General features: G+C 47.0%; 1 protein-coding gene across 1 annotated transcript in view; it reads right to left on the bottom strand.

Annotated features, from left to right (window-relative positions):
• Window positions 1-1,383: 1,383 nt before the first annotated feature.
• Window positions 1,384-15,713, bottom strand: part of esama (endothelial cell adhesion molecule a) — a 49,980-nt gene continuing 35,650 nt past the window's right edge. Inside the window, exons 2-7 of the mRNA XM_030100752.1 lie at window positions 8,999-9,147; window positions 6,969-7,170; window positions 6,743-6,898; window positions 6,527-6,649; window positions 6,287-6,422; window positions 1,384-4,573 (exon numbers count right to left, since the gene is read on the bottom strand). Coding sequence (XP_029956612.1) covers window positions 4,033-4,573; window positions 6,287-6,422; window positions 6,527-6,649; window positions 6,743-6,898; window positions 6,969-7,170; window positions 8,999-9,147 — 1,307 coding nt within the window. The 3' untranslated portion in view covers window positions 1,384-4,032. The remainder of the gene's footprint in view (window positions 4,574-6,286; window positions 6,423-6,526; window positions 6,650-6,742; window positions 6,899-6,968; window positions 7,171-8,998; window positions 9,148-15,713) is intronic.

The raw sequence follows: 15,713 nt of genomic DNA, 5'->3' as shown, positions 1-15,713 counted from the left end.
AATGAAGGAAAAACAAAGATCTGACAGTAAAATTCATCTGATTGTTGAGTGGAACCGTTCAGTGTCTTTGAAACGTTAAACACTGATCCCAGAAGTTGAGTCTGTCCAAACAAACTGGCTCTTTGCTGCCATCTGCTGGTTAGAAGGAGGAAGGTCAAACATTTAATTTTACTGTTTTTCTCAAATGCTAAAACACCAAAGCCAGTCCTCTAAACCAAACGACCAGTTGTCTAAACACATTTAATAAATCTAGCCATCATTTGCCAATATCATAAACACATTTCTCATGAAGACACAATTCACAAAACACAATCCTCCGTTCTCATAAATCTAAACACGTTTCCTTGCTAAAACACAAGTTGCAAGAGAACTCTGCTCATATTCTCAAATGAAAGCTCATGTGATGCACAATGCTTGCCACAGTCAGCAATACTGGAGCACAACGAACACACCTGGCGTCATTCGTTACACACAACGACTCAAAATGGAAGACACCTGTTGCTGATGCTGCGACCACACGTATGACAGCAGTTCAGAGTGCACAGTTTGCTGAAGATTCCAAACAAACACGATGGCTGAAGGCAGAGTCAGGGGAAGAGGAGTTCCAGTCAGAGGAGGGGATGGAGCTGGAGCCGGCCTGTGTCGACATCCCAGTGGAGGCGACGTGATGCCACACAGGGATTGTGGTGTGTGTGTGTGTGTGTGTGTGTGTGTGTGTGGTGTGAATAAAGTAAATTAAAAAAAAAACTTCACACCCTGAACAGGGTTTCAAGCGCACTGTTGTGTGCAATAGATTCTGTTTTTGCACTGAGTTGTGTTGCAGTAGTGTACATGCAGTATTTTCTATAGATTTATACTCTTTGTATGAAACTCACAAATCTGAACGTCTAATCCTCTACAGCGATCTGAGATGATCCGTTACTGTAAAGTTTCTAAGAATATGCATTGTCTGAAAGAACCTTCTCACAAATTGAACATTGCGTTTTCAATTGTTTTGCTGTTGTGTGTAATGATGTGTATATTAGTGTTTACATTTCTGAAAGCTTCGAGCTGCTCTTTTGGTGTGAAAGTTTGAGTTTTGCAGTGAGAAGGTGTGGTTGTGTTTATGTAGCTTTAGAAAAGGGCGTTGTGTTCAGACATTGGGGAACACAGAGGAAACGTTTGTGAAATGTGTTTTAGCATTTGAGAAAAACTATTTTTATTATAAACTATTATAAACTTTTTTTTCTCATTGAGGTCACCTTAAAAAGTAGCCATATTTTTTATTTTTATTCATCCTCCTGCTCTGTCTGGAGATAAGCCCTCTGCCAGCAGAAATCATTTATTTTTATTATCAGAACGTCTCATCCTGAATGGGGAAATAAAAACACGCCGGCACCGAGCTACTCATTTGTATTTTATTTGAAAATTTCATACAAGGCATTTTCATTGAACATAAATATGAGAGGAGACGAGCGCCTCTGCACATTAATGGCCGTCTGTATAAATAAGCACATGTCAGGTCACTGCAGTCATACAATCCATCCGGGTCGATAACTCATCTGAAACATTTACTGGTCCTGGAGTTACAGGCTGCTCCTGTGCTCGCATACATGGCCGTATAAAAATAAAGGCTTGAATTTATCTGAATATACACTTTTTAAACTGCACATTTACGACTGAACTGAGAGAAATCCATTGAAATGTCTCCAGCTTCGCTGTTCCTGAATCAAATCCTTCTTTTTTCCACCACAGGAGCTCAGAACGGCGTCGGTTCGAAGCCGCCGCTCGGCTGAGCTCAGTTTGCATGAGTGGTGTGAAGTGAGGCCTTTTACAGGTTTTCCCCTTCGTCATTTCTCCAAACGATCGGTTTCAGAACGGCTGCAGTCGATGAATCAAACAGAGAAAGCTAAAAGAAAAGAAGGAGCTCCAGTGTTACGACAATAAAGCAAATACAGCAAGCAGGAAGAGCTTCGCTTCTCCACATCGTCAGTCAGTCAGGAGTCATTTTGTGTCTAAACCAGCAATGACAAAGAGAGGGGAGAATTAAACAGCAGACAGTCTTTTAAATGCATAAAGACCGCAGCGTTTAGCCTCTTTCCTGATCCCAGGAAATGAGTCCGATTGATGCATTAATTTAAAAAAATAGATTAGTATGTATGTATGTATGTACACAGAAATCAAGTTAAACATGATTTCGGTCTATTTTGAGTGGAAATAACACATTGCAGTGAAGGACATTGCTGATCAAAAAAGCACAGGTCTTCTTTAAGAGGGAATAATGATAATTTAGAAAATTCATTCAAGTAGAAATGTTAAATCTGGTTGAATTTGATCGGTTTCAAGTCACTTTGCAGGTGGAAATAAACTGCTGTGTAGAACGAAGAGTAAGAAAAATAACAAAACAGGGATATTTATCTTTATTTGGAGCGGATAAGTTGCCTTTTTTTTTTTTTTTGCTGGTGACAGTGGCTGTGTCTGATGATTCGGGGTTTTAGAGGAGCTCTGCCACCTTCATACAGAGGATCTGAGGCAGATTCAGTCAAATAAAACGAAGAATCAGCTGTGAAGGTCCAGCATGGTCGTGCCACTGCAGTCCACTGGGTGGCAGCAGAGAGTCAGTGTTTCCAGAGTTTCAGCACTTTTCGCCTCTTCCTGCGTGTCTCTGTTTGCTCACAGCGCCCTCTGGTGTTGGGGAGTGGTACTGCAGGACGGATCATGCTCTTTGACTGAAAACATCACAAACTCCATGTTTATTTCCTGGTTTTCTGCGATAAGAACCTGTCGTCCTGGATGGTATAAATGTGTTTCAGACATTTGAATTGAATTCAACATTTGCCTCCAGAGCTGCAGGTGCAGATTAGATTTCAGTTTTTGAGTGAGTCTCATTGGTCGATCAGTGACAGTATTTAACACTTTTTATGTAGTGTTATTGATGATGAGACTGGTGTCAAATTACAGAGGATTTCTCTCTAGATTTGGGGGCTTTGGAGCAATAAAATATCTAATTCCAAAGGGTGAACGTTATTTTTTAGCTGTTCACAAGTAAACTATTAGAACAACAAATTCCGTGTGAGTTTAGTTCAATTTCATTTGTGGATATTTTCCCTTCTCAAATCAGTCGTGAGGCACCTTTAGTCTGTGAAACACCCTCACGTCAGCATTTCCGTCTCAGAAAAAGCAGAACGATGTCGAATGTTTCTGTTTTCCTCTCTTTTTATCACTTCCACTTGCAAACACACACCGAGGACACGACGACGTAAAGATACGACACACACTGTATATCTTTGGTTCCAGTGTTACAATGGAGGCAAACGACACGGCCTGTGCTTCACAGCGCGTTCCGCACAGGGCTGACATTACACTGCGCTGTCTGTCCCCGGCCGTCCGCTCAATAAATACCGTATTTACAGCTTGAGATCCTCACAGCTGGAGGGTGGACTCAGCTCGGCTCTGAACTCCGCATCGCCGGAGACCATCTCTTTAATGGTACAATATGGCGTCAAGCAGTACTGTAACACACTGTGTACCATAAGATGAAGCAGTGGTTTATACAGACTTACCACTTATGACCACAAGATGTCACTGCAGAGCGGCAGAAACGTCCCCAAAAGGAAAATCTCCAGGGCAGAATTTGGTCTAACTTGGCATCGGGTCAGTGACCTTACAGTACAACTTTACATATTGTACCTTTAAAAAGAAGAAAGAATCAAGTCTGGACGCGTTTTAAAGGATGAGAATCCATCGCAGGCAGAGATACTTGGAGTATCCGTCTTCTCACAAGTCAGAATACACTCATTACTGCGTGAGACCTGCCGACTCGTCTCTCAGGTGGCGTTTCGGTTGAGCAGGCCGGACCCCAACAGTGGACGATATAACGTTTAAAAGCTACATATGAAAAACAAAAGCCTTAAAAATGTTTAGATAAAGTAGAAAAGAGGATACTGGATATGAAAGTCATATCTATACATAGTTTGCTGAGTGATCAGTGCATACGGAGTATAAAAGACTGAGGCTACTTGAAGCAGGTAAACAGTGTCTCCGCCCCCCCATTTAGACCAGAGAGCCCGCCTGGTTCTGTGCAGGCACCATGATGGGCACCCCTCCCATGCGGGCGATGTTGGAGGCCGTGATGACGGAGGCGGGCAGCGGCGGGGGCGACGGGGTGGGCGCCTGTGGCGGCAGGCCATACGCCTGCGGCGGCGGCGCCTGCGCCTGTGGCAGCTGAGTGTAGCGCTCTGGCCCCGCCGGCCCCGAACTCCCGTTGGCGGTGGTCTCTGGGGAGGGGGCCTGCTGCCCACGGGGGAGGGTGCTGCTGTGGTTGTAGCTGTAGTGGGTGGGGGTGGAGGCGCCCGGGCCGCGCTGCCGGTAGCCGGCCGTGCTGCCCGTGGCGGTGATGATGGAGGCGGTGTCGGAGGGCGGGCGCTGAGGGTACTGCTGCAGGTGGTGCAGGTGGTGGTTGTTGTGGAGGTGGGGGGGCTCCTTGTGGTGGGGGCTGGAGGCGTTGGAGGACAGCGTGCCGTTCTTGGAGATGATGTCGGAGCCCATGCCGCTCTTCGCCCAGGACACCCGCTTTGGAGCCTGAGCGTCCTCCCTGCAGGGTGGGGGGGACAGGGGGGTCAAACTACACCAAACTACACCAATCTAGACCAAACTACATCAAACTACACCAATCTAGATCGAACTACACCAAACAAGACCAAACTACACCAAACTACATCAAACTACACCAAACTACACCAATCTAGACCAAACTACACCAATCTAGATCGAACTACACCAAACAAGACCAAACTACACCAAACTACATCAAACTACACCAATCTAGATCGAACTACACCAAACAAGACCAAACTACACCAAACTACATCAAACTACACCAATCTAGATCGAACTACACCAAACAAGACCAAACTACACCAAACTACATCAAACTACACCAATCTAGACCAAACTACACCAAACTACATCAAACTACACCAAACTACACCAATGTAGACCAAACTACACCAAACTACATCAAACTACACCAAACTACACCAATCTAGACCAAACTACACCAAACTACATCAAACTACACCAATCTAGACCAAACTACACCAAACTACATCAAACTACACCAATCTAGATCGAACTACACCAAACAAGACCAAACTACACCAAACTACATCAAACTACACCAAACTACACCAATCTCGACCAAACTACACCAATCTAGATCGAACTACACCAAACAAGACCAAACTACACCAAACTACATCAAACTACACCAATCTAGACCAAACTACACCAAACTACATCAAACTACACCAAACTACACCAATGTAGACCAAACTACACCAAACTACATCAAACTACACCAAACTACACCAATCTAGACCAAACTACACCAAACTACATCAAACTACACCAATCTAGACCAAACTACACCAAACTACACCAATCTAGATCGAACTACACCAAACAAGACCAAACTACACCAAACTACATCAAACTACACCAATCTAGATCGAACTACACCAAACAAGACCAAACTACACCAAACTACATCAAACTACACCAATCTAGACCAAACTACACCAAACTACATCAAACTACACCAAACTACACCAATGTAGACCAAACTACATCAAACTACACCAATCTAGATCGAACTACACCAAACAAGACCAAACTACACCAAACTACATCAAACTACACCAATCTAGACCAAACTACACCAAACTACATCAAACTACACCAAACTACACCAATGTAGACCAAACTACACCAAACTACATCAAACTACACTAAACTACACCAATCTAGACCAAACTACACCAAACTACATCAAACTACACCAAACTACACCAATGTAGACCAAACTACACCAAACTACATCAAACTACACTAAACTACACCAATCTAGACCAAACTACACCAAACTACATCAAACTACACCAATCTAGATCGAACTACACCAAACATAACCAAACATAACCAAACTACATCAAACTACACTAAACTACACCAATCTAGACCAAACTACACCAAACTACATCAAACTACACTAAACTACACCAATCTAGACCGAACTACACCAAACTACACCAAACTACATCAAACTCCAACCACTACACCAAGTGCCTGAATGACTGTTGCTATTATTCTTGACACTTTTAATTTTCTTCTTAAAAATTTCATCTTTGAAATTTTAATCTCAACATTTTTTATTTTTCCTGAATATGCCTCAGAGGCTGAACCGAGGCGTCTCTTCTACAGACTGAGACTGTCCCCTTCTGGAAGTTTCCGGTACGAATCCCCTCACTTGATCTCGTTGGCCATGTCGTCCTCGCTGTCCGTTCGCCTCTTCAGAAAGAAGAAGAAGCCCAGGAGGAAGAGGAGGAAGAGGAAGCCGAGCACTGAGCCCACCACGGCGCCCACGATCATCCCCACGTTCGTGGCTGCAACCAAACACGCTGCCGTTACACCACAGGACACACACACACACACACACACACACACACACACACACACTGAGTGTGTGAGAGGCGGCGGAGCTACGTACAGGTGACGATCTCCAGGTTGATGAAGCAGCTCTCGGAGCCGGCGGAGTTGCTCGCCGTGCAGACGTACTTCCCCGACATGTTGGCGCTCAGGTTGCTGAGCTTCAGAGAACCTGTCTTCTCATCTGGAACAGCAGAGAAAGGTGTGTGTGTGTGTGCGTACGTACGGCCGATAGCACACTTCAAACCAGGCATCATGGTGTGTGTGCTGCACTCACTGAGCATGGGAGAGAAGAAGACCTCGGACGTGGGGCTGGTTTTCCTCCAGCGGTAAATCGGGACGGGCTTCCCGGAGCTGGATTTGCAGCTCAGGGTCACGTTCCCCTTCAGCACCGGCTTCCCCGACAGAGAGCACTTCGGGACGGCGGGAGGGACTGAGGGGAGAGTCGGAGTCAGACGGCGTGTTTGTGACGGAGGCGGCGGCGGCGGCGGATCCTTCCTCACCCTTCACATCCAGGCTGAGCTCAGCCGTGAGGCCGGGATTACCGGGAATGATGACCTGGCAGAGGTAGCGGCCCGAGTCGGACTCCTGGGTGTTGTTGATGTACAGCGACACGTCTCGTGAGGGCATGGTGGTGGCGAACCCCACGCGACCTCTGAGCTGCGACTCGCCCAGACTCATGAGGTCTTTGGTGTAGGAGATGATCTGGACAGGAGGACAGACAGGAAAGCAGGGCTTCACATGGAAACTCTGCTTTATTTACAGTCTCACAAACAGCCAGCCATGTCTGGAATCGGAGGAATCTGTAAAAGCAACATGTCCTGATTTGGTGAATCTGTCTCGTGACTGAAGAAATTCCCCTGCTGTGATTTTGTTGTTGCATGAATGCAAACTATTCTCCTTTTCTGAGCATCGAGATTTACAGCAACAAAGCAGAGGAATGATGTAACATTTTATGCAGCTGGGAACTTGGATACTTCCCAGTTTTCCCATTTCACTGCATTCACGTGTATTTTTCCCAGTCATTCATAAATGCTCACATAGTTTAAAATTGAAATGAAAACCTTTTTGTTTCCCCAAAATAAAAATGGGATTCTGAGCACTGGAGTCTGTACGTCTCTGCAGCAGGTTGTGTTTACATCAGAGAGAAGCGCCGACCGCGCTCACATCAAAGAAACCAAGTCAGTGAAGTGCTTGTTATCAGATTACCTGGTCAATCGGGGTAACCTGGTTACTGCGGGGCATGTATGCTAGCGGCAGGTGGAAGATCATCAGATCTGTCTAAATACACTATTTACAGTTCATTAAAGCAGGATTTACAGGTTCATCTGAGATGGAGTCACCGTGTTACTTCACACGTCGGTGATTACTGTTAGAACCTCCGACAGTGAAATACAGGAAAATGTGTATGTCAGTCTCCACACTGGTGTCTGCCAGACTTTTTAGCTCAATAAAAGCATAAATAGAAACAAAGTTGTCCCAATACAGAACCCTGTGGAACGCCATAAATTAGGTTCTATCAGTTTCGAGTTCCTGTTTTAACCCAATACACTTCAGAGATTCATAAAAATGTCACTTATCACTCTATAAAACTAAATTTATGAAGGTTTAAATTCCATTTTCATTTAAGTAGACATATAGGTGAGTAGAAAAACACTTTTCTTAGTTTTATTGTAGATATTTTATTGGCAGTTTTTAGCAGACTTCACCTCCGTGTCGGGAGTGTTTATCTCTCCTTACCTCAGCTGTGCAGCAGTAACGCGCAAAGCTTCTCTACAGAGACTTTAGCTCGGAGATTCTCACACTTTGTTGTTTTAATTCATCTTTTTCTGGCTCCAACTTACAGTGAAGCAGACAGCGGATGGCACGCCAGATTAAAAATAAATAAATAAATGAAATAAAAAGAACTTTTAATCAACTGTGCCTTTTCCAGCTCTCCTGAGTTCTTCCCTCGCCTCTTGTTTGCTTTTGATTGTCATCCTCTTTTTGGGTCATCCATCTGCACAGCCCAGTAATCTGACCTCGGCTGCCATGTAAGCCGGGCCGCAGCCAGGTCTCTGGATGATGTGTAAAAAAAACAATGCAGCGCCGAGGAGGAGGAGGAGGGGGAGGGGGACGATGTTCAGCTGGATTTGTTACGAGAAAAAAAAATAAAGCCCCAAACTCTTCTGCTTCATGAACCACAGTAATGATTTTATCAAAATCGGATGTGGACAAACCCAATTTTCAGGCTTCAAAGGCAAAATGAACTCGCCGCAGCGGCGGGAAGTGAATACACACCATAGATTTCATACTTTCTGCAAGCTTTAAGCCTTTTTTTTGTCTTGGATTAATTTCCAAAGGTTCACAAAGGAAGAGCTTTGTCAGATTAACAGCATTGAAAACGGGCAAAGAACCCTTCTAACTGTAATCCCTGATATCGGAGCCACAGATGGTGGAGCGAAAAGATCCCACCGCTGGGCAGATGCAAACTTCTCGACTTATTGATGACATATTTTCTATATATAGGCCGTCGCTGCGTCCGGCGGCTCACCAGCTGCGTGCTGTTGGAGACGTAGTTCCACAGGATGGTGTTGGTGCTGATGTCGGCGCCGGCGTCCGAGTACGAAGCCTTCAGCACCACCATCTGACCCTTGATCACGTCCAGGCTGGTCTGCGGCATCTGGAGCTGGGCCCAAACGCCTGAGCGTAAAAGAGAGGAGAGAAGGAAGAAGACGTTCTGAAACAGGCTTATACATGTTGGAAATGTCATTGGAAATGCTTTAATCTTTTTTTTTTTTTTTTTTTTAAGGAATATAAGAATTTAAACAAACACTGCAGCCATCAGCTATGAAATATGTCACATTTTTGGTCAAATTCACACTTTTCCTGTTGATTTTATAAGTACATGGCACACAATAGTGTCGATCTGTCCTCATAGAGCTCAGCCCCGTCACCCCCTGACGTTCCCTCAGAGTCTTCGCTACGCGATCGGTTCTCCCGACAGGAAGAGACGCCGGAGAAGAAACAGGAACTCATCACATCTCAGCATCTCAGTTCAGCCGAAGCCGCTCCGACCAACCAGGGTGTGAAGACGCTCCATGCAGCATGTGTCTGGAGAGAGTCCTCATAATTCTACCAGAATCACTCCTGAGGCGACGGACGACGTCGAGACACCAGCTGAAGTCAACAGAGCGAACGGCACTGGTCCCAGAAAACCCTGCTCCGACGCTGAGAGGCTGGACTGATGGGATTAGGCAGAGGGACGCCGAAATCTGCTGTCCGCATGCAAACCGTGGAAAAAAACAAAAACCCAGCAGATTCTGGGTCTTAAAGACGTATTGTCTGTGAAAATAAGAAGTGGGGGCTGTGAAAGCCTCCATGTCTGCTGCAGCACACATGACGCCAGTGAATGAATGAATGATCGGACTCCTGCAGAGCTTCTGCTCATCCGTTCTATACATCCTGACGACCTGGAAGTGACATCCTTTAACAACCAACCCCTCCCAATCTGCACGACTCTGATAAGATCTGCAATTTACAAAACATTCCAGTGAATCCAAACATCGCCGCCATTCAGAGGATGAAGCTTCAAATAAAAGCGCTGGGCACTTTCTGTGGTCTCTGTAGACTCGGGCATGCAGACACCAGACTCGTGATGCTCACAGTCTTCACTTCCTCTGCTCTGTCATCTCAAACCTTCCTCCTTCACTTCAGCAGCTGCTGTGTGTTAAAAGGAGCAGCACGTGACGCCACCTTCCTGTCCTTCCTCAGTGGAATTTGCATGTTCTCCCTGTGCATGGCTTCCCTCCAGGTGCAAACACGCGTGCTTGACAGTCTGACAGTGAGATAAACCGACATGTAGTGCTCACATGTGACCAGTGGAGGGCAGCCGAGAGCCAGAAAACATCACGTGCACTGAGGAGAAGCACATTGACGGACACACACTATTTCTACCTGACATCTCGTGAGTCGCCGTTGAACCTGCTGAAGGAGGGGATTCTGGGACGGAGTGAGGGTGAAGCAGCTGAGACTCAGCCTGACTCTGCATAATGGATGTTTACAGTAATTAAAGGTTTTCCCACAGGAATGCAGGCCTGAGAACAGAAGGTGCTTTGACTGTGTGTGTGTGTGTGTGTGTGTGTGTGTGTGTGTGTGTGTGTGTGTGTGTGTGTGTGTGTGTGTGTGTGTGTGTGTGCATCTGCACTCCTTTCTCCATCCAGCAGTCAGACAGCAGCAGGTAACACACTGTTATTTTCCTATTATTCCTCTCCATCCCTCACCTTTACCTCTCCATTCGTTTCCTGCCTTATCGCTAACCCACACCGCCTCTCCACCTCTCTCCACCTCTCTCCACCTCTCCACCTCTCTCCACCTCTCCACCTCTCCACCTCTCCAGTCTGAAGGCGAGGGCTGCATTACAAAGGCTTCTTTCAGTGTCAAACCCCAGAAATGATATTCTTTTTACCACAGCCAGCTCCGTGTGAAGGTGTCCTGTTTGATCATCCACACAGCTGCCAGCGCTCTGGCTCCTCGTAGGAGTGTGTGTGTGTGTGTTCATCACACATTCTGGCATGTGGGAGAGTGGCAGGTGTGTTTTTAAAATATTGATAGGATTTCCACATATGTGCACGACCGATGGTAATACGGTTAATAACGACTGCCTCCCCTGCACAAACACTGCTCATCTATTCCAGAGGTTTGAAAGCCAGTGTTTTACACACACAGATACACACACACACACACCACGCGACAGTCCTGGTGGTTAGCGCCACAGCTCGGGTGCCACTCTCTCAGTGGAGCTAACTGGAAATGGTGCAATCACATGAAAGTGCAGAGTCCGTCCAGATGTGTCTGAGCGGCTTCTCTTCCTCTGCGGCGGTGTCCACAGCTTTTCTACAGGTATCAGCAGCAGAAAAATCAGGAAACCTTTCTAAGCCTCCTCTAAAGGAGAGAGCGCCAGCTCACATTGGACACGGCGTTTATGCCAGCCAAATGTATGAAGGGAGGAGAATCATCTGAATCCAGGCTCCTCTTAAGAAGTAAAAAACAACCAGGGGATTAAAAATGAATGAGTCAGAGTTAAAGTTTCCTCCTCGCCCTGCTTTCTCCAGCGTGTGAAGGTGAAACGAGAGCCGCGGCGGCGTGGCGAGCCTCCAGAGGACACGTATCGCTTTCTGTGTCACTGTGGATCCGGAGCAGGTGAGTGACGGCGAGGAGAGGGACGACGGAGACAGCGAGGCGGAGGAGACTCTGCTCCTGATGAGGACTCGGACTAATGAGGGTGCTGAGAGGAAGAGGAGGAGGAGGAAGAGGAGACCCTGGTGTCAGACTGGAAGCTGACTGGCAGCAGCCGTCGGAGGCAGGCCAGCTGACTGCAGAGGTGCTGACTGATGGACGGACGGACGGACGGATGGATCAGCGGACGTGTGGAGATGACACAAAGAGGCTTAAACACAAACGCGGCGGCGGCGGCTCGCTGACGACGGCTTTAAGCCTGTAACCGACTCCGCTGCTGTAAGGAGACGGATGAGAGGCTGGAACAGGAAGGAAGGATCGCCAGAAACAGAGACGAGTCAACACGTCCAAAGCTGCTGGCGGACATCTTTAAACCGGCAGGACGGAGGGTGAGACGCCAGGCTTCATCCTGAATCTGGAACGCTTCCTGAACCTTGACCTCCAGCCTCCATCCACCTGGAGGCTTCAGAGACACACCTGCTGCCGTTTTCAAGCTAACTGTTACTCAGAAACTTCAGTAAAGTCGTAACATAACGTACGTTTCTGGCTGTTAGCATTAGCATTAGCATTAGCCGAAGCTCACCAGCACCGACGGTGGTTCAGATGCTTTTGAATAAACATCAGCTTCCCTCTCTGAGAGCCGCCGGCATGCCGGCGCCTCGTCTTCTTGGTTTCATTAGTTTATAAATCAGTTTCTTTCAGGAGGATTTGTTTTGAAAGCGTCAGTAAATCTCATCACCGTGCCGCAAAATACCGATCAATCACCGTTTGATCGACTCAAACAGACCGAAATAACACATGGCTGCTCCCTCTTTCAGAGGATTTATGGTCTGGCAGCCACCGTGGCGGTAGTTTACAGCCTCGCTGTGGTCGTCTCAGGTCAGGCCTCTTTAATTAACAGACGGCCGTCACGCGGTTTGCTAGGAGCAGGTTTACGATGGAATAACCTGTGTGTGCAGTAAAATCAACACGCCACCGCATCTATGATATGCTTGGGTTTGAAACGTGTCTCTAGTGGCGTCCGACGGCGATCCGCTGCTCTGCAGCCACAACATGCGAGCTGTGGCGTGCCAACGAGGCTTGCTAGCAGGGATCACCCAGCGGGGAAAATGGGCCAAAGCTTCAGCTCCTCATCAGAGCGGATGGGCTGCTCTCCACCATTTAGCCCCATCACACAATTCTCTTTTGTTTTTGTGTTTTTTTTTTTTTTCTGGATAAAAATCTTGCCAAGTGCCGCTTTAAGAAGATTTCCGGACAGAAATCCTCCCTGATGCTGGCGGGAGAGCAGCCCCACCGGAGGCGGGGCGATGAATGAGGGATGGACAATGGAGAGATAAATAAAGAAATGAACAAGGCCACGAGGATCACGTCCGTAACGGCCACTCCTCGTACTTCATTTGGTCAGTGAGGCTTAATCTGTCCCGGTGAGACGGCTCTGAAATCCAGTCGGCTTTAAATACTCCAGAGTGACTGATGGAGGGGCAGATGGAGGCGGCTCACTGGGGGGAGTAATGAGGTCTGGACGGGTCCCCGGGGGGCTAATGGAGGAATTTCACTAAGTCTAATAGAACAAGGTGCTTCACGGTCAGGTGCCGGAGCTCTCACTCATCTCACGGCTTTAATGACAGAGCCGGCGCTTCGACTGAAACTTCCCCCGAGTTCACCGACGCAACCAAAGAGAAGGAGGGCTGAGGAGAGGAGCGAAAACAGCAGCACAACGTGACAGCTGCAGAGGTAAACAACACGAAACGCATGACAGCTGTGTAAAGACGCACAAATCAGTCACACAAATTCACAGAAGAGCCTCAAGAAGAGCAAGAAATGACAAATACCACAAACCCTCTGGAAACACTCAGTAAACACACAAAACATCCAAAAACAGACACAAAAATCAACAAACCCGCCGGACATCACAATACTGGGTGAAAAAAATAACTTTTAAAAAATCAGTAGATTCAGTGACGACAAACACAAAGTGGTTCATAACACAACCACAGAGAGAAAAACTGCGAATAAAGACGCAGACAACGAATAAACAGCAGCACAAGAGGATGGAAGACCGATAAAATCAACCTCGAAAGGCCATTAAATGATCATGAACGGTGTCAAGTGACACAAACAGACGCTTCAGTGTGAAACTCCATCAGTTCTGAGGCTCACACTGTTCAGAAACAGCTTTTCACCAATAAGATGGGAAAACATCCCTCATCTGAGACTCTACTCTTTCCTCTCTGACTCTGTCCACAGCCTTTTATCTTTCATCCTTCATTTTCATCTGTTACTCTGTAACTTCTTCCACCCGCCTGTCTCTGATTCAATTCTTTTATTCTTCTTTATTATTCATCGTTTTTCCTCTCATGAACTTCTGTCCTTTTCTCTGATTCTTGAATTTCCTGTGAGGAAGCAGGAGATAGATCCAGTGTGTGCCGAGTGTGTGTGCGTCCGTCGGTCTCAGGTGAGAGCCGCGGTGCGTTCAGGGACCCTCCAGCTGACCCCCGATAGGAAACACTTTGCTGTGTAATTACAGGAAAGCCTCAGATGGAGCCTGTTTAGGGTGGAGCCGGGCGGCTTCCTGTCGGCCTTATCGGCCTCGGTGGAGGTGGAGGCCAAACGGTTTAATCTCCAGCGGGGACGGGGAGAGGATGACAGGACGGATGGAGCTGATGTGAGGCCGGCCGGTGCTCAGAGGACCGGGCGGAGCTCCTCCGGGGACGGCTTATCCTCCCGTCTGGAGATCAGGCTCCGGATTGGAGGCTCCAAACAGGGAGCGAGGAGAGGAACTGCTCCGGCGCAGATGCAACCAGCAGATCGAGCTGTTAGCGCCGGGGTCAAGAGGTCGGGGAGGAGAAGAGGCCGATGTGTGATGATGAGAAAAAGCATGAAAACAAGATGGAGGAGAGTCAGATCAGCGCCGCTGCAGAGGAACTTTCCTTTGTCCGACTGTGCTTTATAAACGTCTGGCAGGCGGGAAGCGCGGCGTTCCTGGCTTCTCACCCGCCTCCATCGGACCAAACCTCCTGGGAAGGACGGCGACGAGTCCGTTCCGCCGTGTTTACAGTGGCGCGGGACCTGCTGGTAACCAGGCGCGCGTGTTTTGACCTCAACGTGACCGTTAGCGACACGGCGCTGCGACACGTGAGCCTGGCGCCGGCGTCATACCGGCAGCGTGTCGCCGTGGGAACGAGACACGGGCGGCGTTCAACTGTGCAGACTGCGATTCCACAAACTGTTAGAGACGGACGATTTCAACGACCACGAGTTCAGAAATGTTATTAATAGGACTTAAAATGTAGTTAAAGCAGTAAAATGGACCAAAATGAAATCCTACTGAACAGTTTACACCGAGAATACGTTTCAACGTGAAACATTTGGGTGGATTTCATATAAACTCGGTGACTGTAACACTTCCATAAATACATTCAGTCCTACGAAAATGATTTAAGGTTTTACCTTCCACTTAATTCTTCTTTATAATCAGGATTTTTTCATGTTGAAAGAACAAACTGGTGGGAAAAGGCATCTCTCTGACTCAGATCTTTATTTTAATTTTTTTTAAATAAAGAAAGCATCTTTATCCTCTTCTCTTTTTTACTGTGTGATGGATTTTCACTTATTTCTTTAACTTAACCAGAAATTTACCATTTTTACCATCAAAACTCCATTTTTCTGCAGGTGAGAGACATATTCACATACTTAACCCTAAAAGAAGATGCAAAACCTTGTAAAACTTATTGTACACTATCAGCAAGAACATTTGAAAAACATTTAATTTCATTCCTGTGTTTTTTGTTTGTTTTTTTGCTGTTACAGTGAGACGAAGACACCTGAAGACCAAGCGGGACACGTGCGGCATCATGGGAAACGCCGCCGCACCAAACACACAACAAGACACCTGATCCGGCGGTGAACGGGTGTCGGACTGACTCCTCTGACATTTAAAGGATCCTGGTAGCCGGTCAGGTTTGTTTGCTTGGAGCCTCCACGCCGGAGGGAACCGCAAACGTTCAGCCTGAGAAACGACCCCCGACTCA

The sequence above is a fragment of the Salarias fasciatus genome, chromosome 10, assembly GCF_902148845.1.
Source record: "Salarias fasciatus chromosome 10, fSalaFa1.1, whole genome shotgun sequence".
Taxonomy (NCBI): Eukaryota; Metazoa; Chordata; class Actinopteri; order Blenniiformes; family Blenniidae; genus Salarias; species Salarias fasciatus.
The sequence above is the reverse complement of the archived record's forward strand: the minus strand, read 5'-3'. Positions and strand labels throughout refer to the sequence as shown.